The sequence below is a fragment of the Arachis ipaensis genome, chromosome B2, assembly GCF_059453495.1.
Source record: "Arachis ipaensis isolate K30076 ecotype BB chromosome B2, ASM5945349v1, whole genome shotgun sequence".
Classification (NCBI taxonomy): Eukaryota; Viridiplantae; Streptophyta; class Magnoliopsida; order Fabales; family Fabaceae; genus Arachis; species Arachis ipaensis.
Window position 1 is genome coordinate 121,002,096 of NC_142437.1, and position 22,952 is coordinate 121,025,047.

At 34.9% G+C, this 22,952-nt stretch overlaps 4 protein-coding genes across 8 annotated transcripts; 1 reads left to right on the plus strand and 3 right to left on the minus strand.

The window, feature by feature from the left end:
- Positions 1-252: 252 nt before the first annotated feature.
- On the minus strand, positions 253-3,611 carry PHR2 (photolyase/blue-light receptor 2). The gene is made up of 4 exons (XM_016328973.3): positions 2,298-3,611; positions 1,249-1,478; positions 1,052-1,153; positions 253-527 (listed from the first exon to the last, which is right to left on the minus strand). Exons 1-4 carry the CDS (start codon positions 3,330-3,332, stop codon positions 446-448), a joined length of 1,449 nt encoding a protein of 482 aa, XP_016184459.1. The 5' UTR covers positions 3,333-3,611; the 3' UTR covers positions 253-445.
- Positions 3,612-4,476: 865 nt separating this feature from the next.
- On the plus strand, positions 4,477-7,329 carry LOC107626169 (S-adenosyl-L-methionine-dependent methyltransferases superfamily protein). 3 transcript variants are annotated; one of them, XM_021116502.2, is made up of 7 exons: positions 4,477-4,912; positions 5,132-5,283; positions 5,375-5,522; positions 5,877-6,001; positions 6,125-6,253; positions 6,378-6,530; positions 7,071-7,329. In XM_021116502.2, exons 1-7 carry the CDS (start codon positions 4,615-4,617, stop codon positions 7,140-7,142), a joined length of 1,077 nt encoding a protein of 358 aa, XP_020972161.1. In that variant the 5' UTR covers positions 4,477-4,614; the 3' UTR covers positions 7,143-7,329. The 3 variants fall into 3 exon arrangements, with proteins under 3 accessions (XP_020972161.1, XP_016184462.1, XP_088360249.1); XM_016328976.3 differs by having other exon boundaries at positions 5,375-5,495; XM_088504123.1 differs by having other exon boundaries at positions 4,477-4,819.
- A 47-nt stretch (positions 7,330-7,376) lies between these two features.
- On the minus strand, positions 7,377-13,759 carry GCP4 (GAMMA-TUBULIN COMPLEX PROTEIN 4). Its single transcript, XM_016328974.3, has 16 exons — positions 13,299-13,759; positions 12,863-13,160; positions 12,638-12,774; positions 12,194-12,292; positions 11,894-12,014; positions 11,401-11,667; positions 11,102-11,182; positions 10,928-11,011; positions 10,637-10,723; positions 10,463-10,518; positions 10,201-10,383; positions 9,503-9,728; positions 8,974-9,062; positions 8,511-8,664; positions 8,113-8,235; positions 7,377-7,885 (listed from the first exon to the last, which is right to left on the minus strand). The coding sequence occupies exons 1-16, from the start codon at positions 13,454-13,456 to the stop codon at positions 7,817-7,819; spliced, it is 2,232 nt and encodes a 743-aa protein (XP_016184460.1). The 5' UTR covers positions 13,457-13,759; the 3' UTR covers positions 7,377-7,816.
- A 1,981-nt stretch (positions 13,760-15,740) lies between these two features.
- Positions 15,741-21,734, minus strand: LOC107626171 (putative disease resistance RPP13-like protein 1). 3 transcript variants are annotated; one of them, XM_088504127.1, is made up of 5 exons: positions 17,914-21,734; positions 17,550-17,614; positions 17,203-17,314; positions 16,511-16,604; positions 15,741-16,386 (listed from the first exon to the last, which is right to left on the minus strand). In XM_088504127.1, exon 1 carries the CDS (start codon positions 21,540-21,542, stop codon positions 17,919-17,921), a length of 3,624 nt encoding a protein of 1,207 aa, XP_088360253.1. In that variant the 5' UTR covers positions 21,543-21,734; the 3' UTR covers positions 15,741-16,386; positions 16,511-16,604; positions 17,203-17,314; positions 17,550-17,614; positions 17,914-17,918. The 3 variants fall into 3 exon arrangements, with proteins under 3 accessions (XP_088360253.1, XP_088360251.1, XP_088360252.1); XM_088504125.1 differs by having other exon boundaries at positions 15,741-16,390; XM_088504126.1 differs by having other exon boundaries at positions 15,741-16,390; positions 16,813-17,314.
- Between the last annotated feature and the right edge of the window lie 1,218 nt (positions 21,735-22,952).

A 22,952-nucleotide genomic window follows, 5' to 3' on the forward strand; every position in this document is an offset into this window, starting at 1 on the left:
AACTTTAAAATTTTAAGATTCCAAATACTATCAAGGTCTAGAATTCCTATTGGCCCACAGAAGTCATAACAATGATTATATTGCCTTTAACAGTGATTTTCAATGAATAAGACTCTACACATTAATACATGGATTTATCTAAGAAGTGTCATGGAAAACACTATGAAGACTCAAATTTGAAACAAAACATCTTTATTGGATAGGAGAGACTTGAATTTAGGTGGAATACCCTACTCAGAAAACATGCACATATAGACCAAATGCTAATTTATAAGAAGGCTTCCACAATGAAAAGGAGTATTATTTGCCAATTACAACAGAAGATAATAAGAAAGAGGGGGGAACCAAATCTTGTTTTCATTCCCACTACAAAAATGAAACATCAGCTTAGGGAAGCAATCCACATCATGAAACAAAGTTTATTATGTCCATTTGAACTTGTAGCTTAAGCAAGTGCACCAGTACAAGCAGTGACTGGAGTAGCTTCCTGCTGTTTCTTTGGAGTACTATATTTCTTGGTAATAAACCTGGAAAAAATTAACCAAAGTTGGGAGTTCGCAAACCATTCTGAGTTAACAGCCATGTTAATTGTCAAAAACAAGTATTCTTTGATACTTTTCTTTGTTGCTTGCTAACAAATATCACACCAACTTGTGTGTAGCAGATAAAGAGTTTATTCTGTGAGTCATCTTTTTGGGGTAATGGAAGAGAGAGAGAGAGAGAGAGAGAGAGAGACTACAACTTCCAAAGAAATAATTAGCTTTAAAACAGAAATGGTTAGTTTCATAGTTTATTGTGATAGATGGCAAAAATTAGCACTTATGCCACAATTTTGTTCCTTTCTGTTTAGTTGAACACTTCATGATAGATAGTTAAAAAAAATTATAACCCTTTGTGTGTGTGTGGAAAAAATAGCACTAATGCCACAAATTTATAACTTTCTACTTAGAAGATACCAAATTATGAAATTTTAAATTGTCACACCAAAAGTTCAGGGTTCATGTTTAAGATATCAGCAAAGGAAAAAATAGAGAGGAGCAAACAAGGTTACCTAAAGAAGTCCCTCCACAGCAACTCAAACATCAACCAATTTGTTCCATTGCTGGATGAGCCATTTCCACCATCATTAAGCTTTGATGAAGCAGCAACAGTTCTATTAGTGGCAAAATGCATCAGTAAATGTATATCCCAAGCATATGTGACAAAATGATATCATTAAATAAAATGAAAGAATACTTAAAATAGAACCTGCTGGCAGTTTTCTTTAGCTCCTCAAACATTGTACGAGGAGAGAGACATCCCATTGCCAACCATGGAGAAATTTTGCAGGAGAAGTTGGCACCATAAATACTATCTTGTGCACCATCTTTAATCCCTTTGTTTGGTTGAGCTTCACACTCAGCTGCAAATTTTTTGAGCCTTTGTAGGGCTTCAGTTTCCCCTCCAACCATAGAATTATTAGCAGCTGCTTTCCCCTCCTACATGATGAGCAATGGCAATCAATATCATCACAATTCACCAAAAATCTATTTGCCTTCTCCAGGGAACATAAGAATGCCAAGGTAGATACACTTTGGCAATAGAAAAGAAGAGATATTTTTGTCAAGTAAAAACTTATAGAATTCAAGTTAGGTCTCAATAAACAGGAAACATATTATGCTGGTAGTTGTTTTCATCCATTTCATGACAGTTTCCTAGACGTGATTAGTGCCTAGTATAAAACCATAAGCCATTTTGAATTCAAAGTTTTTTACAGCAACTAAAGGCTAAAGCACTTTGAGAAGATCTAGAACTACTTTATGCTGATGCCTGAATTAAACTGAACGCAGTACTACAGATTCATTTATGGTCCAACATCTATTGGTAGGAGGGAAAGATGCAGGACCCGGCGAAGATACCCGCAACATTAATCCATCCTACTTTGCCACTGGACATCCAGTCCAAACACCTGAATCAGGACACTAAAATCTGAACATTCCTAAATGGTTTCACCTATAACTTTTATTTGTTTTTCTCTACCTCTAGCTATTGTATTGGACTACCCTCCATCTGATCATTTTTATAAGTTCGCGTCTTCTCATATAACTAACCGATTAGGCAACATCTACCTTTTTCCTCCCACAATAAGTATTACCTAAGCATTTTCCTCTAATGCATTAATTCCATATCTTATCAGAACCAAAAAATTCAACCGAAAAACTAACTACATTACTCAATACAATGCTAGACAAATATGAATATAAGTATGCATCATAGCTCAAAATCATCATAAACCAGACCAAACCAAAGACACAAACCTGAGCCATTGTAGCAGCCGGATTAAGGCCAAGGTCAGTCAAAGTAGGAATATCGCCGGGCTCAACATCGCCGCGCTTCGGCAGACCTTTGAGCTGATCCAAAGCCTCAATAGTCTTCCTAATATCCAAGCCTTTCACCTTATCCCTAAACCCTCCATAATTGGAAGGCATATCTTCCAACCCAAACGGCAAATCATCAACATGGTACAATGTGCTTCCCCAAAAGCACTTCACTTCAACATTCTCCTCTTTCATAACCTTCTCCACCTTCTCCTCAGTTTTAACTTCATCATGTGAAACCTCTTTATGCATATACACAGCATCAGCACCAACGGCTTTAACAAGCTCAACTAAAACCGTTTCTGGTTTCCCAACCCTGACAACGAGATCCGACCCACGTTCTTGAAGATTCTTCCTGAGATTCGAAACCGATTGGATCAAGAAATTGGCGCGAAAAGGACCGGTCTTGTCGAACCCTGAAGAGGATTTGCCGTAATCCGAAGGGTCGAAGCAGTAAACAGGTAAGATTGAGAGTGATTCGTTGTGCGCGGTGTTTAGGGTTTCGTTGTCGTGGACGCGTAGGTCGTTGCGGAACCACACGACGGCGGCGCGGCGGAGTGCGGCGGCGCCTGAGGGGTCAGAGGGGCGGTGGGGGAGAAGAGGGAAAGGGGATTGGAGTGGATTGTGGGAGATTGTTGACTTGAACGAAAGCTTGTTGTTAATGGAGTTTGAGGAGAGAGAAAGTGGGGTTGATGTAGAGAGAGAAAGGTGGGTGAGGGAAGAAGCTTGGGTTGGGACTTTGAGCTTATTGGGTTGTTGGGGAGAGAACAAAGTTTGGGTCTTTGGTTGGAGGAAGAAATGGGTTGGGAGGATGGTGGAGAGAGAGAGGGATAGTGAAGCCACTGCAAATGGTGGTGGTGGAGGAGGTTGTTGTTGAGTGGTGTGTTCTTCGGAAAGAACTATGCTTTGGTTTTGGTTTTCATTAGTTTGGTCAGTGTTGTGTGGTGGTTGTGGCATTTGGTGGTTGGAATCCATTGGTGGTGTTTGGAGATTGAAGATAAGCTATCTCTATTTTGGGGTGCTATTTGGTTTATGTATGTTTGTACCTACCTATCTCTGCTTCTGGGTTGGGTTGGGTTTCGAGGATGATGGTGTGATTAGGAGTAGGTGAATGTGAGTGTATGTGTCAAACTGTTACTCTCTCTTTTTGAGTTGTTTTGTTTTTGGCCTTACTTAGGCTTAGAGTTCTGTTTGCAAATATCAAATGTGAAGAATTTTGTAAATGTAATAATCATTTGTGGGGATTTTTATATTGTGTGTTCCTTGATGACTTTCTTTTTGTAAAAGTAGGACTTGGAGATCACAAAGTTACGGTTGCCACCTAACCTTTCTTTTTTTTTTTTTTATTTCTATTTTTTTCCTACTAACTTTTCAATAGCGTTTGGTCTAATGCAATACATTGAACATGCTTAAGTTCATGTTTATTCTACATTTTTGAAATAGCATTAAACTCATGTTTTAAATGACATCCATGTAGAGGGATGGCCTTCCATGCTCACAAACCATAAATCATCATAATTTATTGTTATTGCTACTATTATGCAAGAGTACAATATCACCTAGTTGAATTATCTTGTGAGATTGATAGAAAATAATATATTAAAATTTTGTATATTAATACTAAGATTTCTAGTTTTAGCATGATGCTAAAAGAAAAGAGATAGATAGAGTTTTAATCCCTTACTAGTAATACTAATTTCTAAAAGTTTTATTAGGTTTTTGCTAAGATATATTTAACCAAAATAAAGGTTACAATTTATAAATCATTTCATAAAGGATACCAAACATTTTGGTGAATTTAAATAATTTTTATAAGAAAAACACTATATTAAACCAAATTTGGTGCTTCTTCTTCAATTTATTAAAAATTTTGTTATGATAATTGTTATAAAATAAAACAAAATTTGTATTTATTTGGTTTATTCATAATTTACTTTTACCATTGGAAAACATCATAAATTTGGTATTTTTTCCTATGTGGTCAAATATTTCTATAAAATTAACAGCCAGATTAACACATTCTCTGGTAAAAAACAGGAAAATCTAGTAAGTGGGCCAGAACTAGAAACATAATCTTTGGTTTGCATCAAATAGTGTACTGTTACACACAAAGACAAGGTTTTCTCCTTAGTCTTTTCCTTCATCCATTACAACAAACAAGAAACTACCACATACAAATACATATTTAACACAAGGTCAAGGTCATGGTCAGTGGTAACTAGTTAAGGTGAAAAAGTCAACAAATTTTCATAGCTTAATGGCTTTTTTACATGTACCTGCCATTGTTGATTGTGTTAACATGAACATGAACTTTCACCTTATGCCACTGAGATGCAACTCCAAGAGAACATTCTGTGTTTCTGCAGTGAATCTCAACAATGACAGCATTAGCAATAATGACCCTTTACTCCTTTCAGCAACTACCTCTGCTTTTCTTCGTTCTCAGGAAACTCTAAGGCCAGGCAAACACTACATCATAGTTCTTTTTTCTCTCTGTGACACATTTTATCAAGCATTTGGAGTTCACTACCTTGTATATTCATTGTGTGCTCAAGGTTCCTTAGTTTCAAGTTATTATCTTAAGATATGAATTGCGTAAATAATACTCTCTTTATTTCATTGTTACTTCTTGGTACAAATTGTATCCAAAAATATTGATACAAGACAGTAACAAATTGTATAAAAAAATATTGTGCTAATTAATATTATGTACTTTTGTGTGCCTTGTTGTAAATAAGAGCAACACTCATAGTAACTCTTCTTCACAAGTGCAGACCCTTTATTTGTGGACCAGTATGCTTCATATCTTGTCCCTCAAAATTTTCACAAGGAAAAGGTGCAGGATTTGAACCCCTATTGCCTTGCAACTAAGTTCATTGATGATAAATTGCTTCATACAGTGAATCTTATTGATGGAGTTAAGCAGGTACTAGTTGATTGCATTTACATATGACATAAATTTGTGCTTCTTTTCATGTATTCTGATAGTTTGATAAGGTTACTTCCTCTAATTGCAGGTTGTTTTGTTAACTGATGGCATGGATACGCGGCCGTACAGACTTCGGTGGCCTGCTTCAACCATAATATTCGACATATCACCGGAAAGGATATTTCAAATAGCAGCTGAGAAGCTTGAAGGTGACAATGGTTCATCAAGTTATTGTGGTATTTTAAGCATGTATTATTTGTCAAAATTTAATATCTTTTAATCATAGTGACTATGATCCGAGTGGGAAAACCTGTGTGATTATGTAATCACTGGCATCTAGGCCAGTCAATTCTTAGGGATCAAATTCAAGACCTCTCTGGTTAAGGAATCAAGAGATGTACCACCTTAGAGTGAAGTGAGTTACATTTTTATGTTTATACCAGAAAACAAGTGTATGTTACATGGTTTTTTCAACCAAATCAAAGACTTATATGATACCAACCACCAACCGAAAAACTCTGAACATGTTTCAGGGGAAGAAAAATTATGAAGTTATAGACACCTAATTGTGTTTCTTTCTTTTGATTCAGGTGCTGGGGCTAAGGTTCCCAAAGGTAGCTTACTCTATCATATTCCTTTGGAATCATCTGACATAAAGCAAAATTTGCAACTTAGAGGATATAATGGTAGTAGGCCAAGTATATGGGCAATGCAGGTGATTAAGTTTATAATTCTTTCACATTGATAAACAATTGAACTCAAACAAAGTTGGCAAATCATGAAAGAAAGAAAAAAGAGGAATTCAAATAATGTTACTCATAAGAGTTTATTCCTGCAGGGGTTTCCTATGATGACATTGGCAAATTTTGAAGAAGTTTTGTCAATGTTAAGCAGTTTGGCCATGGAGGGAAGCTTTTTTCTGGGAGAGTTGCCTACATTTTTATCTGATGCAGAAACAGAAATTAAGGTTAGTTTGCTATTAATTTTCAAGTAAATTGAGTTATGTTAAGATGCATTGAGTTATGAATGTACCAAATTTTCTAAGTAAACAAGCTTTTTTCTGCTGATGCCTTGGACTGTCCAACACAAAGCAATGGCTGGATAAACTCTTCATGAGCAACGGCTTTCGTGTCGAAATGATTAATCATAAAGGAGTTTCTGAAAGTTCAAAAGAAGAATTTGCTTCAGCACATTACAGTAACAAGCTGTTTGTTGCTGAACAACTACGACTTTCAGATGATCAGGTGAGACATCTTCTTTTCACTACAAATTTGTCTTTCCTTGGCCTAACTCCTTCTTGGTAAAAATACACTAACTTCTCTTAAGATTTCTGTTAAATAACATCTATTTATCTATTTATTTTTATTATATAAAAGTTGATACCAACATCTTTTACATTGAGTTTAAGCCATGTTTTCTCCTCTAATGATGTCATGTCAGCAACTTTGATTACTTGGCAAAACTTAAAAATCAAGTAAAAGATTTTTAAGAAATTAAAAAAAAAATCTTATCTATTATTATTATTATTACCCAATTTTTGTATGTTTTTGATATTTTGCCAAGAGATGTGTCGTGTATAATATCATGTAACTCCGAAGAGTGAAATCTAATTTACCCTATTTTCACATCTATATGGTTTTTGGTTATGTGAAGACATCAATGATGGATGGTGTCTACAGAGATCAAGCTTTTTTATGTGATACCAATTTTCATTTCATATTGTATTGAAGTTACAATTGGCATTGTAAAACTCAAGTGACTATCAGGCATTGATATTTTGGCAGATGGAAGCATGGAGAAGACAATTCCAAAGGGTAGAGGATGAAGGAGATGAAGAAGGCTTTGAAGAGTTATAGAAGTAATTAGATATATTTCTCTAGTGTTGGAAGTTTGCATGCATAATTGTAAGTTTATAATTTGATTGAGCATATTCAAATTATCAACTATCAAGTGCCAGTTTGCTCAGTGAATAACCTTCATTATGCAAACTTGTAAAAAGAGTCAATTTGATTTAATGTGATCCTTTGCTAGGCAAATGAAAAATGGCAATTTCCATGAAAAATTACTAGATGGTACAGAACATTAAGAGTGAGAATAAACTTGTTAATAAAGTCTCTCTTGTGAAAAAGAACAGAAACTTCAATAAACCTTAAAATAAGTTAAAAAAAGAAAAGTGACACTATATACACCAATCACTGCTCATAGCTCTCACACTACTAAGACAACAAAATATCCACCTACCAGCTACCATCTAAGAAGCACACGCATGAAACCACCAAACTGAATTGTATTTACAATAAAATAAATCAATGAGCTAGTAATGAAGTGGAATTTCAAAAGGGCAGTTGCAAGATGGTCAAATGGAAATGGCCAGCAGATAGCAACTTGATTGTCAACACTCAACAGTCCAAAACTCATCCTCGAAACAAGGTGCGGCGGATGAATAATGTGAATGTACTCAACTGAAGGTCACATGTCAATACCCCCTATAAAAACAACAGAAGAACTTTGAAGTTGCAGTGGAAGGATACTACTGTTGATTCAAAACAGGAAGTGACGGCCGTGGTCTGACAACATTCAGAACTCCCCTTGCAGTTGCCTGTTAAGGGACAAAACAAGAGCTCGATTAAGAAAACTGATCTAAACAATTCAGTCAGAAAGACAGGATTTTCTTGCTTTTGTTATTTCTTTCACATAATCTTAGAAACAAAAAAACAGATTAAAACAAGGAAGCACTTCTGTATTAAAGACTGAAAACAAGAAATAAAAAACAGAGAATAGAAAAGGAAACTAGATATACACCATGTATCTATCTGACTGATTTACCTCGAAGAAGGAATTCAGATTTAACCGCAAGAGAAAACGTCTTAAGAATGGAGCCCGCTGACTCCCAGCAAGCCTACTGCTGCGCAGTATAGTGTACAAGGAATTTGATTTCTTGTTGAATTCCTATAGAAATTAAAGCAAACATAAGAATATAAATTGAAGACAATGGTTTAATAATAAAAGGTCGAGTTAAATGAGACTGGTTTAGGACACAAAGTGTATGATCCATATAACCAATCTTAACTAGAGCGGTAAACGGCTTAGTTGTTATTATGTATTAATTTCTTCCTTACCTAAAAATTTTCAGGCATACCTCTAATCAATATATAACCTGTATGAGAGAATAATGGCTATACTCATTGTGGAGTTATTTGACAAGATCAGTGATGCACAATTACCTCGGCTATGTGTTCCAGTTCCACAGTATTTGAACAATGATCTTGGTTCTCAAGATTCCAGCAGAATTGTAGGCAGAGCTTCATGATACTATCCAGTATCCTTGACACAGAACCAATGTCCAAGAACGTTTGCGAAATTAAGGCTAATAGATACCTGTTGGAGACATAACATAATGTATTAAGGATGCTGTAATAAGCAATATTTAGAAGAGAAAAAAAAAGAAGGGGGGGGGGGGGGGGGATATCCCATAAGGAATAAAAATATCAACCTTAACAAGATAACAAAGCTATAAATTTGGTAAATACATAGTTATTTGATGGTCAACAACAAGCCAAATTTAATTTGAATGAATACATTTATGACCATAATAATTTTGCACGTTAAATAGTTTGGTAATAATACATATTTACGTCAACCTATAAGATGTGAAAAATTTAAAGCATGCAATTGAGAAATTATTACTCTTGATGAAACCCGACAAGTTCAGTAAAGTCATGAGAGTCTTGGATATGTGTTTGTAAGATATTCCATTGAGACTCTATTACATCCACCTGCAAAGGAAAGCAGAGGTTATAAAATATGAAATAGATTTTTTTTTTTTCCAGCGCTCCGCCTTCTTTATCAATACAACAGAAGTATCTGCCTACAACTAGTAATTTACATTTACATTTAAAAATCACTCATGCTAACCCAAGCAGTAGAAAAACCATACAAATTTGAAATGACATCAAAATTTGTAAATGTATTGATCAAATATTCGCAAAAATGAAATATGCAGAAATGAAAAGAACATAAATTGTACAAGATCTGTTGATCACCATTTGTTCCATTTCTGCTCATATGAAGCATTTTAAGTAAGTTATTAAGTGCATGAGTATGTAATTAGCACAACAGCACTGAACTAGTGTAATAGATCATACAACAACTTCTAACAATGATTATTGCAGTCATCTAAAATTTTTAGCATAAATATCAAGTCATGTAGAACAACCTGAATATAAAATTGGAGATTTCTGATCAAGAATGCCATATGTTCTCTAACACGCCACATTGGTCGAGATCGCTGAGATTTCTGCTGTGCCGTTGGGCTCTTAGCTCGATCCTTTTTGCGTTTGGCAAAATCACGGTGATATTGATGCATTACAGATGCCCACAGTTTCTCTAACTCCATTTGTGTTCGTTTGAGCCGCAGTAAGTATTGGAAAACTCTAAGATATCTGTTAATTGTGCCAAAATTTAGTGGCCTATTGAAAAATATCATGTTTTATTAAGCCATGTAATGTCACATTATTGTCCTAATACGTGAGCAGGATTATTGAGTCTCACATAGATGGTCAAAATTAACAGACAAAGTCATTTGACTTTTTTAATTTTATTCTAAGAACTCATTAATCTTGACCATTTAAACTAAAAATAAGACCATAGTCAAGATTTATTCATAATTAATAACCAATGATCTCTCACAAGATATATCCTCTACAAAAGATGTCTCTCCTAAACCAAATGGTCCCTTTAAGGTATTCAACATCTCCTATATGCCTTGATGACACGGTTTGCATCTATGAGGCCATAACAATTTCTAAATTTATCATTTCAGAAGGGAATTCAATCACATCGAGTATATCTAAGCAGGACAGGAAGAGGAAAGAATCCACCATTAACATCAATATTATAGGAGTAAAACCTTACTTAGAGAGGACTTCTTGAGTAAAGAACAAATGCAAAGGCCAATCAACAGAATACTCAAGGGCAAGACCATCCCAACCATCAAGTGACATTTCTGAAGAAGCACCAGAGCTTCCATCTGCTGAAGTGTTTGCCCTTGATACATCTAATGGGGAAGGTCTAACTGTGATTCCATAAGATGGCATCCTAGAAGAGGGAAAGTACATTTCATAACAGCTCCAAGCTAACTAAAACAGAAGAACTAAAAATGAAGGCAGAACCTTACCGCAAGGATACTTTAGAGAAATATTTATCTTCTTCACCAATAGTTTTTAACGCAGCCTGCATTTCAAGGAATTGGAATCAGCTTTCATTGATGTAGTTAAAACATGAACAAGCTTAAATAGTTAAACGATGAACCGCGATAAGAAGTAAAGATCATATGCAAAATTTAACTGACCAGCTGAAATGGCACCATAAGATCAGCTTCAGCAGTTGATTGCCGAGGTGGCAAACGCATTAGCTGGCGACTTTCCTCGAGGAAACACTAGCACAGAAAATGATGCATGTATAAAAGATTTCAGTATTTTTTTCATAAAAGACAAAATATTAGTAATTAGAAAAGGTTACTACAAAAGGCAAGGAGGACAAAAGATCCTCATACAAAAAATAAAAAAGATCAATAAAAAATAAGAATCAACACAAGTCAGCAGAAAAATGTTAGTAGTATAGATAACTTTTCATACTTTACCTGGAAGAAATCTCCTTTTGCCAAAAGAAAATAGTCTTTCAGGGCCTTCAAGTGACCATTCAAGTCAGCTCGTACAACCACAAGCTGTGGACAGAGAGAATCAACATGAATGGTGTAGAATGCAAATGCACCAAATACTAATGAACATATGAACTGAAATATGATGTTAAGCACCTGCCAGAGACGACTGGCTGCAATAGCCTGAATAGAGTCCACAGCACATTCAAATGATCTTTTATGAAATTCAGATGATTCCTGTGGAAAACTAACTATGAGTTTGCAACTTAAGCCTAGTTGGAAAACGGGAAAGAGAATCCATATCAGAAGGCATAATCCATCAATCAGTTAGCATTGTCAAAGTAAACCGAACTATACAAGTTCACCAACAACCCAACGTACGTGTAATAGAAGGCAATAAAATAACAAAATTAGTATAAAGAATACAGTTAAGTGATAGGTTAGGAGACGAAAACCTTTAGGTCGAGGAGCATTGCTTCAATCTTATCCGACTCATTTTGTGGAAGTAAATCTTCTCCCATTCCTGAATTAATTAGGGGCTCCCTCTGAAAATGAAAACGTCCTGCTAATCCATGTATTTTCTGAAAGCTTTTTGGTATTTGAGGATTCACAGTATCCCCAGACTGGAAGGAAGGACTAGGATTCCGCAGAACCCTAACAGCTTTACCAGCAAAAAGAATTGATTCTGCAACATGCATAGGTATATACTCTGGCAGCATATCCTGCAAAACAAAAAGTATAAATAAATTGGCAAAGTTCATTAACTCATGAGTTTCAAAAATAAAGTCCATGTATTGGAAAATTTATGAAATTTATTTGTATGAACCTTCGTATCCTGCCACTTTAAAGTAAAAGCAAAATTAACTCCACAATATATTAACTAGAACAATTTTCATCTGAAACAAACACACTGCATCATATGTCAGGAATTAGAATTAGAATAATTACCCAATAAGGATGAAAGCCCAAGTGCCAATCAGATAGAGATGCATCATTAGTTGACATGCGTGCCAACTTGTCAGAGATGTCTGAATTAGATGAGCTATTCTCTACCTCTCTATCTTCTTGCCTAAAGTGTAGAATGAATAAGGTCAAGTATATAATTTGCAAAGTAATTGAAAATATCAGATCTCAGAGACTAAGAAATCAGAAATCTTCAACGTTATCCAAACAACTGCAAAGTTTTAAAAGAATTGAAGAGACATATACATGGATATCAACAGTATACTAGCTAAAATATTGCTTTACCTCCTAATGAAAAACTCTCCATGCTGGTCTTGAAGAATTCCATAAACCATCCATGAAGCAAGTTGATTATACATCACCTGATGTGCGTGCCAAAGAAGCCTAAGCTTTGAAAAACAATAACCGCAAAAAGGTCAACTAATTAGCAGGGAGCGAGATCAAAGTCAATACAAAGAGCTTAGCATTTCAAAAACCACAATAAAATAAAACATCACTAAAATGCAACCCAACCCAACACAATAGCCTTCAATAATTTTTCCCTTCACTCCAATGATTTGTCTACATTATATACTATACCAATTACTAAACCTAACATATTTACAAGTTAAATATGTAAATATTTTATTGACTTGTACAAACCCAAATTTTATACAGAACATATAGCTGGAAATGACATAGCATGCATCTTACCAATAACCAGAATATTGTGAGAAAAGAACCATATACCTTTGCATGCATGTCTGCAGTTCAGGAACTCCACAGTGGCATCTTTTATATAGAAGATTAAGAAGCTGACCCCCTCGAATATCATCACGCTCAATCTTTAGGATGAGCTCATACAGAGGTGGCAAGATGGTAAAAAACTGAAAAGCACACCCAAAAAACAAAGTCAACATAAAAAAGAAAACCCTGCATCAACAAGAGAAAAAAAGAAAAACAAACGAAATCCACCTTGTTAAGGCCTTGAGTGACTGTAGCCAAGATTGGCTTGGTTTCAGATAACAACAACTGTTCAATATGCAGAACAGCTGACCTATAAATCGAGAGAACCTCAACAATTCCATTGGCTAGTGCCCTACGATAAACACTAGGCTTTTCTACTTTCGACACATCAGAAACATTCCCCAAAGGTTTTGCATTCAAATATGCAGTTGAAGACCTAATCCAGCTTAAATTTCTAGACTTGCATGTGAATCGATCAAGCTCCCTATAATAAAATCCCAATGCAATGATCTTCTCAATAAGCTGCCTGCAACAACACACAATCAATTCCAATCCCTAAGTGCAGTGTCACAGCTCAACAAGTCTCAATTGTTAGAAGGTTTAATGGGGTTTGGGAAAAGATTTGAACTTTGGGGGTAGAGAGAGAAGAGAGAGAAAGCAGAACCTGTCGCTAGGGTCGATGAAGGAGATATCGGGAGCGAGAGTGAAGGTGCATTCGTCGGAAATTGGGGTTTGGTCGGAGAGGAGGTGGTTCTCCTCACGGCGGTCGACGATCAAGTCGCCGGTGTAGCCCAGCAACGCCATCAGAAGCTCGTGCAGCATTTTTTTTTTCTTTTTTGAAAATGCGAGGTTTTGGCGCAAAATGTAGCTATGGATTGTGGTAACTGTTCATGTGAATTTTGTGAGGGATTATAAATCGTTAATGGTGTTAGTGATTAACAATGAGAATTGAGAGTGATTAGAATTTGTGGTTGGTGCAGCTGAGAAGAAAGTTGGAAGAGAGAGTCCAAACTCCAAAGTGAAAGTTGCAGGCTTTGCTTCCTTTGCTACGCTCATTTTTCTTCCCAACCGCTCGGAGAAAATAAAATTAAAAATAAAGAAACAAAGAATAAAAGTGATTATTTTGGTTTAAAAAATTAACTTTTTACTGAAAAGATTGCCTTTTATATTTTGCTGTAAATTTTTTAAAATAAAAATCTGTATTAAAAAATTATTTTTTAACATTTTTTATAAGTGGATAATAAGATTTGTTTAGATATTATTAAATGGTTAGAATGAAACTTTTTTTCTATTTTTTATTGTATTTGACAAATTTTTAATGATAAAATAAAAGTATTAGAAAAAACAAAAGATATTTTTTTTTAGAAACTACAAGCTTATAATTTATATTTAAAAAAATATATTTAAAAAATATTTTTATATTACTATCTTTAAACATAATTAATAAATAAAAAAATTAATATAAAATATTTAAACATAAAATTACTTTAAAAAATCGTTAAAAAAATCGAAAACTCATCCAAATAAATCATAAAACTAACTTCAACAAAGATTGTTTTTAATTATATAAGAAATTAAAACATACATTCGCTATAAGAAATAATTATAAACAAATATTTGCTATAAATTTTTATGATATATACTATTTTAAGGTATAAATTTATGATAACACCATGTTTACCATTAACTTTTTTTTTTTACTTTTTGGCCAATAATCCAACATAACTGAGTGTTATTATAATTAAATTTTTTTTGTAAGATTACTGTCTTCCGGTTTTCATTGCTGCAATAAGTTCTGAATCATCTCTAACAATTATTTAGAAAATTAAAGGAAATTTAATTTTGATGTATTATAGTGTAAATAGTTTTACACGTGTATCTAATTATATAATGTTATATCATTAAAAATAAATATTATTTTTATTTGACTGCATAAATAATCATCTAAAAAGTCGAATATAATTGTAAGACTGTGTAAAATTTTACACTTTAAATATATCAAAATTAAACTCAATTAAAGTATGGGCAATATTTCTCCACTCCAAAAAACTAGTACTTAATAGTTAATACAAGTTGCTTTAACTCATTTAGTAATTTTACAACTTTTATATTAGTTCAAACATCTGCAAACAATATATATATATATATATATATATATCACTACTGAGTACAATGAAGAGATTAAAAAAGTTTTAACATTGATGATAATATTACTTTGGGTTGAGATGTCTCCAAACACTTTAAATATTTGTAAAATTATTTATATATTATCCATTAAAATGGTTCTCAAAATAGTAATGAGATTGAGAACTAAATTTATAAAAAAATATATGTTTATTATCAATTGCTTTAATTCGATTTTTTTACTATAAGTGTATTACAGTGAATGGTTGGTTCAAGTACATGTATATATGACATTGATTGAAAAAGTGTAAAATAGTTACATAGTTAATAAGTTAAACTAGCAACAAGTCTGTGTGAAAATTTATTGTTCCATCTAATATAAATTTCATAGTTGCTTACCCTAATTTAATTTGTCATAATGTTTCCCTATATACTATATAGTATATACTATAGTCTAGAACCTCCCATGGGAGAAAATAAGGTGAAAACATTTAATGTACATTTCATTTTTTTCAATTACATTATTACAATCTAATATCTATACATACTTACATAGGCCTTGTTCATTTGCAGCATTAACTTGTATTACACTCCAAAAAAATATTACTAAATCAATATATAACTATCAATGGCTGATTTACATGCACTAAGCTGACATTTGGTCTATAGATTTCAAACCACGAATACCATACATTAACAACCATGCTTAGAATGTATGAAATTAAATTATATATTATTCGTGGGGTAGTCATCAATAAGCTGATATAATGATATACAAATTTATTTCATCTCTTAGCGTGTTAGGATTTTAATTTTCTCTCCTTAAAACCATGGTTTGAAGTGGATAAAAGCTCAAGTTTAACTCATTTGAATGATTTGAATGATTAAAAGGTGATTTTATAAAATGATGGCATAATTTGTAGAAAACATATACAAATGACAGTTATAAAAATATTGTGAATGAAAATTGTAATAGAGAAGATAAACAATACGATGTATCCTGGTTTAATCCCAAAGTGGGATCTACATCTAGTTTCTACCACAACAAATAGTAGAATTTTTCACTATAAACAAATTCATGTTACAAATACCAATTCAAGGCAATACAAAAAAACAGAAATTGAAACATCCTAGCTCTCTTGCCTTTTTCATAACAGAAATTGATTCTCACTTTCTAAGCTCTCTCTTTCGTATAAATAGAATAACTCATATCAGCTCTCCTAAAATAGAATGAAACGATGAAGGCATGAAAACTCTTAAGGAAAAAAAGATAATTGTTCAGTGTAAATAAAAATATAAAACTAAGTTTGTCCTTCCTTTTTTTCTTTGAAAATTTTGTAAGCTTTCTGCTTATTTTTGACAGGTTGCTCCAACTGTATCCATATCATTGAAGGTAATCATGTTGTATTTTGATTGGTCTGTTTGTCCTTGCAAAATTATGTTTTTCATCATCCATTTCTTCTCTTGATTTTGTACGAGGATGATGTCTTCCATGAATTCTGCTTTTGAATTGATGCAGAGACTGCACCTCATCTGATTTGTTTGGGATTCATTGTTCCTCCATCATTCTTGCCCAGATTCCTTTGGTCTCCTAATTAGGCTTAATCCAAGTTTGCTCCGATTCGTCTCTTGCTACGCCAAAACAAACACATTAGAACAACTCATACAATTTTTGCTTAGTGCATAGTCATCACAAGGTTAATTAATTTCTTAATTCAACAGAAGTTAATAAAAAGATAGTAAACAGCATACCAAACCAACGAGGGCCACGAGCAAGCAAGAGCAACACCAAGAAATGTAATAAAGGCCTTAGATTTGGGTGAGTCAGGGGGTGGTGCAAAAGTAGCTGACAGAAAACAATAAAAAGAAGAAAAACCATTAATGACGAAGGCAAAAGTTGAAAGTAGAAGATTTCATCATTCTCAAGGGTTTATCCTTGAATTAACAAAATTATAACCTCCTAATAAACATTCTATGTTGTATGTAGTTTATATATAGCATTATGGCCAAAATCCCCTAACAGTAATAGCCACATAATACTATTCAAAACTTACTCAAAAGACATGCCTCAGAATTCATTTGTTCCTTTAGAGGAATACTGTTTTGAGATCACCATACCAGCCACTCAACCTTGCTTTCAACATTATTTGCTCCAAATAACCAAGTTTTAACATGCTCTCAAGTAGGGTAAAAAAAAGGTAAAAAAGCAACAATCTAAGAATTTTGTGGAAAATTGGAAAAAAGACACGAGATAAATTTAATGCTTGTGCTTTTTTTATTATGATCACAGTAAAATAGGCTGTACCATGGGCATGATGATTGTCTTGTACATACTTCAATGTAGCAAAAGCAAAACCCTTATTCACAATGGTTATAAAAAGGTGCATGAGAAAGTATATTGTACAAGAAAATAGTCACAAGAGTAATGCAGTGCAGGATTATACCACTCTAGCTTGAAGTTGCTGCCTGAGACAACAAAGTTCAAGTATATACATAGCTCCTTGTCCATGTACTCAACCAGCAAAGAATTAGTACATAGAAAACTTTTAAGATCATCTGCATTAAGAAAATTCAAACGAATAACTCAATTATTCTACAAGATCTTTATTTAAGCATGCCCAAAGATTTCCTATGTTTGTTTAATGCAGATTTCAAACATGAGACTTTGAAGAGTATCGAATGATAAGAGCATTTTTAATGTTAAGATTGTACTTTAATGGCAATTAATTCTCCAGGAATCCTTTAAGAGAATAAAGCAAATGTTAATTTAAATCCAAATAGATATCCTTACAAGATTGGAGGCGCAGCACCCAAATGCAATAAATTGACAAGTCCCAGAAGAATCAATAGATGTCCCTATACATGAAGAAAGAAAGAAGAAATAATAAAATAAAGGGAGAGGAGGGAATTCCAAAATTGACATTGTATCCTAAAAAAAGTTAACAGTTTTGTGATACTATATGTTGGGGGAAGTAGGCATTGACTGGAGGGGTGATTAAGAGTGTTAAAAGAGAGGAATGGGTTTTGTATTTGCCTCAAAAAAGAGTAGGATAAATTTTTGAAATAAAAGGAAGATATGTAGGAGAGAATGAATATGATGTTGGGAAAATGAAGTGAAGTGGGTTTGGGATATAGAGAGATAGCAAAAGAGTTACCTGTTTTAAGATGTTGAGTCATTGAGGATCTTTGTGCCGTCAACATAAATTTGAGGGATGTGGGAAATGGATGGCCAAATGTGGGGGTCCTTCCTCTCTATGCCTTCACCCAACAACCCACATTCTCTGATTCTGAGTTCCCTTAAAGAGCCAGGCACCCTTATTATCTTCTCCAGCTTAGGGCACTCTGAAATTATTAATTCTCGGAGGGACTGTGACTGTGACAGCTCCAGAGATGTCAAATTTTCACTTCTTGCGATTGTGAGAAACTTCAGATTTGGAAACGCTGGCAATGCGAAGGATGTAAGCGAATCACAGCTGTTGTCTATTGTAAGACTCGTTAGTGAGTAATGTTGTTGGTGTTGCATTGGGAATTCTACATTCTTGCAATCGTATAGGCGCAACTCTTTCAACGAAGGGGGCAAAGAATCCCCTGGAAATGATATAGCTGATGAGCACTCTGAGATCCTTAGGTCTATGAGAGAGGTTGGTTGGGTGTGGGTCATGGCCTCAAACACATACTCCACCTGCTGCTCTCCATTAACCCATAGTCTCTCCAACATGGAAAGTGGTAGCTCCCGCATTCTTGCTTCCTGTTTGCCATCTATTATTAATTGGCGTATGATGGGAGCTCTTGGCAGATAACAACCAAGCTCCTCGCATCCTCTAATGTGGAGTTCTTCCAAAGATGGAAGGAAAGTGGGCAAATCTCCTCTTAACTTAGGGCAGTCCTCTATTATAAGCTCCTCAAGTTTCGGAAATGGTGCATCATCATCATCATCATTACATTCATATGACTCCCATTCCTCCCAGCAAGGCATATCACGGAATGCCAGATATTTAAGGGATCGGAAGGGTGTCTCCTGATGCTGATGAGTTCCATCACCCTTATAGAATGACCCACCAATCTTCTTCACCTTCTCGAGCTCTTTAATGACTAGCCTCTCCAGAGAGGGTAACTGTCCAAGTGATGGAACCACCCAACAATTCCTGCATCCCCTCAGCACCAACACAGTTATGTTGTGGTACGAAGACTGCCCTACCCAATCCGGAAACATGGTACCTCTGTAATCCCAGATGAATAGCTTCTTCAAGTCTTTGTGAGGACGTAATTTGTCAAGTACATCTTTTTCGATTTCGGAATCAACAATATCACCATCTTCAGCTGATGTCCACTCCAACCATAGATTATTGATGTGTTTCTTATCAACCATTCTTGCTTTCCAAGCTTCACTGCTATTAACGGCATTCTCTAGTTGCTTAATATGAAATGACCCTTGAAGATTTACAAGTTCTCCCAATTCCCCTATCCCATTCTCTTCATGCTCGCCAACAATATAGTAATGCAGAATCTGCAAATCTTTTAATTTGCTCATCCCTTTTGGCATCTCTTCTAAATTAGTATCTTCAATATCCAGATAGCGCATATTTACAAGATCTTGCATCTTGCTTGGGAGCTTTTTGAGTCCTCCACATCTGCGCAACTTCAATATTTGTAAATTATACAATTTGCTCAATGACTCGGGAAATTCCACAATAGGCGTACGAGAGAGATCCAAATGACGTAAATTTACAAGATCCTGCATGTTGGTTCGAAGCTTTTCTAGTCTTTCACACCCTGTCAACTTCAGTGTTTGTAAATTATGCAATTTGCTCAATGACTCGGGCAATACCCCAATTGCCGAATAAGAGAGATCCAAATGAAGCAAATTTACAAGATCCTGCATGTTGATTGGAAGCTTTTCTAGTCTTGCACAATGACTCAACTTCAGTGTTTGTAAATTATAAAATTTGCACATTGACTCTGGCAATGTCTCAATAGGTGAATGAGAGAGATCCAAATAACGCAAATGGATCAAATCACCTATTGAATCGAGCAATGAAAGAGGAAAGAATTTAAATGACAAAACCCTTAAGCGCTTCAACTGTGCAAATAAGCCACAAAGATCAACTTCCTCTGTGGAATCCTCCCATGTTTCAAAACTGATATTCAGCAATGTCCTTGCATTTTTTAAATAATCACATACTTCCGAGATCTCTGAGAATAACGAATCATCGATGACAAGACCATATGAAAGATGACGAGGACAAGCATCATGCTTGTCTGCAGTTTTGAGTTCAAAGTTTCTAGAAAAGAACTTTCCACCGTAGAATATTGCTAAATCATGCATGAGATCGTGCATCACAAATAAATTTTCATTGGTTTTAGAATGTTGGAAAAACGATCTTGAAACCAAATCATTAAAATATTTAGAACCAACTTCTTCTAAAGTGCTGCCACTCTTCGGTTGCTGCAAAAGACCTTCTGCCATCCACAATAACACCAGTTCATCTCTTTTGAATTCATAGTCTTTTGGGAATAAAGAACAATAAACAAAGCAACGTTTTAAGTGGGAAGGGAGGTAGTGATAACTAATTCTTAATGCTGGAAGAATCCCACTATCTTTTTTGGGAAGTTCCCAAATTTCATTCCTCAATATAAACTCCCAATCTGCTATTTCTTTTCTTGCTCTTAATAAACCTCCAAGTGTTTGAGCAGCCAAAGCTAACCCATTACACTTTTTGACAATTTTTCGACCAACTACTTCTAAAGCAGAACGGATATGAGGTTCAGCAGAATTAAGACATGCATGATCTGCAAACACTGACCAGCAGTGATCATCACCCAACAAACTCAAACGGAAAGTTGGAATAGTTTTCACCATATCAGCAATCGAATCAAGACGAGTTGTTACAAGAATCTTAACACCCCCGTTACTAGATTTGAAAGGCTTTAAAAAACTTATCCAGGCATCATAATTGTTACTCCACATGTCGTCCAAAACAACCAACAACTTCTTCCCTGCTAGGACTTCCTTTGAACTCTCCTGAATTGTGTTTAGCTCAGTTGAGTTGCAAGAACTAGAAGTTACTTTCTCCATCACCGTCTTTGTCGCCTTAAGAACATCAAATTCTTCTTGCCCATCACAAACCCATGCCTTAACATCAAATTTTTGTTTCACTCGGTCATCATTGTAAACCATCTGAGCCAAAGTAGTCTTTCCTATTCCACCCATGCCGACCATAGGAATCACGGATATTCCACCGTCATTGGTAACATCTAACAACAGTTTTACTATGGCCTCCCTGTCTTGGTCCCTGCCATATATTTGATGCACACCAACCAGAGATGTTGAGGGGATCCTCCATGACATGTCCTCCACCGGTATCTCCTTCAAGCCAAGACCATCTTTCTCATTTACAATTGACTCTAATGCAGTAATGATCTCTTCTATCTTGGTTACTATCTCACCATCACCATGCAAATTGACATAGCGAGACAGAGAGTTACCTTGAACCTTTTGAATGGCAGCTTTGGTGGTGACTTCATCAAGTATGTCTTCAGCATCGTACACAGCATACTTCAGCCTGTCCAGCCAGTGCTTCACAGCTTCCTCTTCGATCTGCCTCCGCTCGGCGTCATTGATCACAGCATGAGCAGCCTTCAGAACTGTCTCCAGCTTCTCAACCAGCTTCCGGTTAAGCTTCTTTCTCTGGATGAAGTTGACAAGTAAGGGTGAAATCAGCATGTCGTAGATAGTGCCAAGTGCAGAGTTGAGAAAAGCTTCTCCCACAAATCTTGCAGCCATGTTGATCTCAAGATAAGAAGAAAGAAAACAAAGGGAAGTAGTGGATGATTGTTTGCAATGAAGGTAAAGGAAGAAGTAGCAGCAGGTTCAGAAAGTGATGGTTAATTGCTTATGTATTTTGTTTTCCTTGTAGCAAAAAGACATTGACTTCACACATGCTTATTGGTCTTTGGGACAAAATATGTGGCTAGAAATGATGTGTACTGCTGAAAATAATTATGCTATGTTTGTCTTCAGACTTTATGTCATTGCAAATCGGGTTAAAGAGATTTAGAAAAATTAGGATGAGACTCACGTAATGCGCAGGACCTAAATTAATCATGGTATACAATAAATATTAAAAATTATTATGTTTTGTAAAATTAAATTAAATATGTATTAATTAAAATTAAATTTAAAGGTATTTTATTTAAAATAATTTGTAATACAAAAGATTTAGATGTTGGAGTTATAAAGTAACATTTTTATTTAATGGTTTGATTTTTGCATTTATTTTAGTTGATGTACTTAATTTTCTTATGTGGTGCTTATCCTCTTTTTTCTTTATTGGTTATTATTAGAGTTGTTGCTTTCTTCTGTTTTTTTTTATGTCGTAAGTTCTTGTGAAGGCATGTTCTTTATGAATTGTTGAGTTATATTTGTATGCACTTTCTTTTTTTTGAACAAATGAGCTCAACACCTACAAACAACAAAAAATTAACGCCTACAAACAATCCCTTGTGTTATCTCCGGCATTGTCATCAATAACAAAAGGGATCCAAGTTACACCAATCTCTGTAACTGGTCAAAGATCTGTGGAACACCGCTTCTACTCTAGACTCCTTGTTATTAAAGATCCGCCCGTTCCTCTCTAGCCACACATTCCAAATAACTGCAAAGAAACATATGAACCACTTGTTCCACTCTTGTTTCTTGTTAACCACTCCTATCCAACTCTCAAAATGTTCTTTCAATGAACTCGGAATAGTCCACAACCTCCCAAGGTCAGATAACCAAGCACCCCATACTTGTCAGGTAAACTCACAACCAAGAAACAAGTGATAGATATGTTCAACATCTTTCTTACACAATACACACATGTTATCACCATGACTAATAATTCCTAGCCTAAGCAGCCTTTCTTTGATATTCACTCTGCCTATCAACACAAACCAGACAAATAACTCCACTCGTGGCGGAACCAAGCCTTTCCATACTGTTTTGGTGAAACTGTAACTAGAGATGTTCTCCAAAAGTGTATCTGACTGCATCACCTGCACAAAAGAGTTAGTTGAAAAAATACCTTTCTTGTCAAACTTCCAAAAAACTCTATCCTGGGTATCACATGCTAACTTTATAGGCCGTAAGGTCTCATGCAAATGATCCACTAGTTCTAACTCCCAATGGAATAATTCTCACTTTCACTGGAAG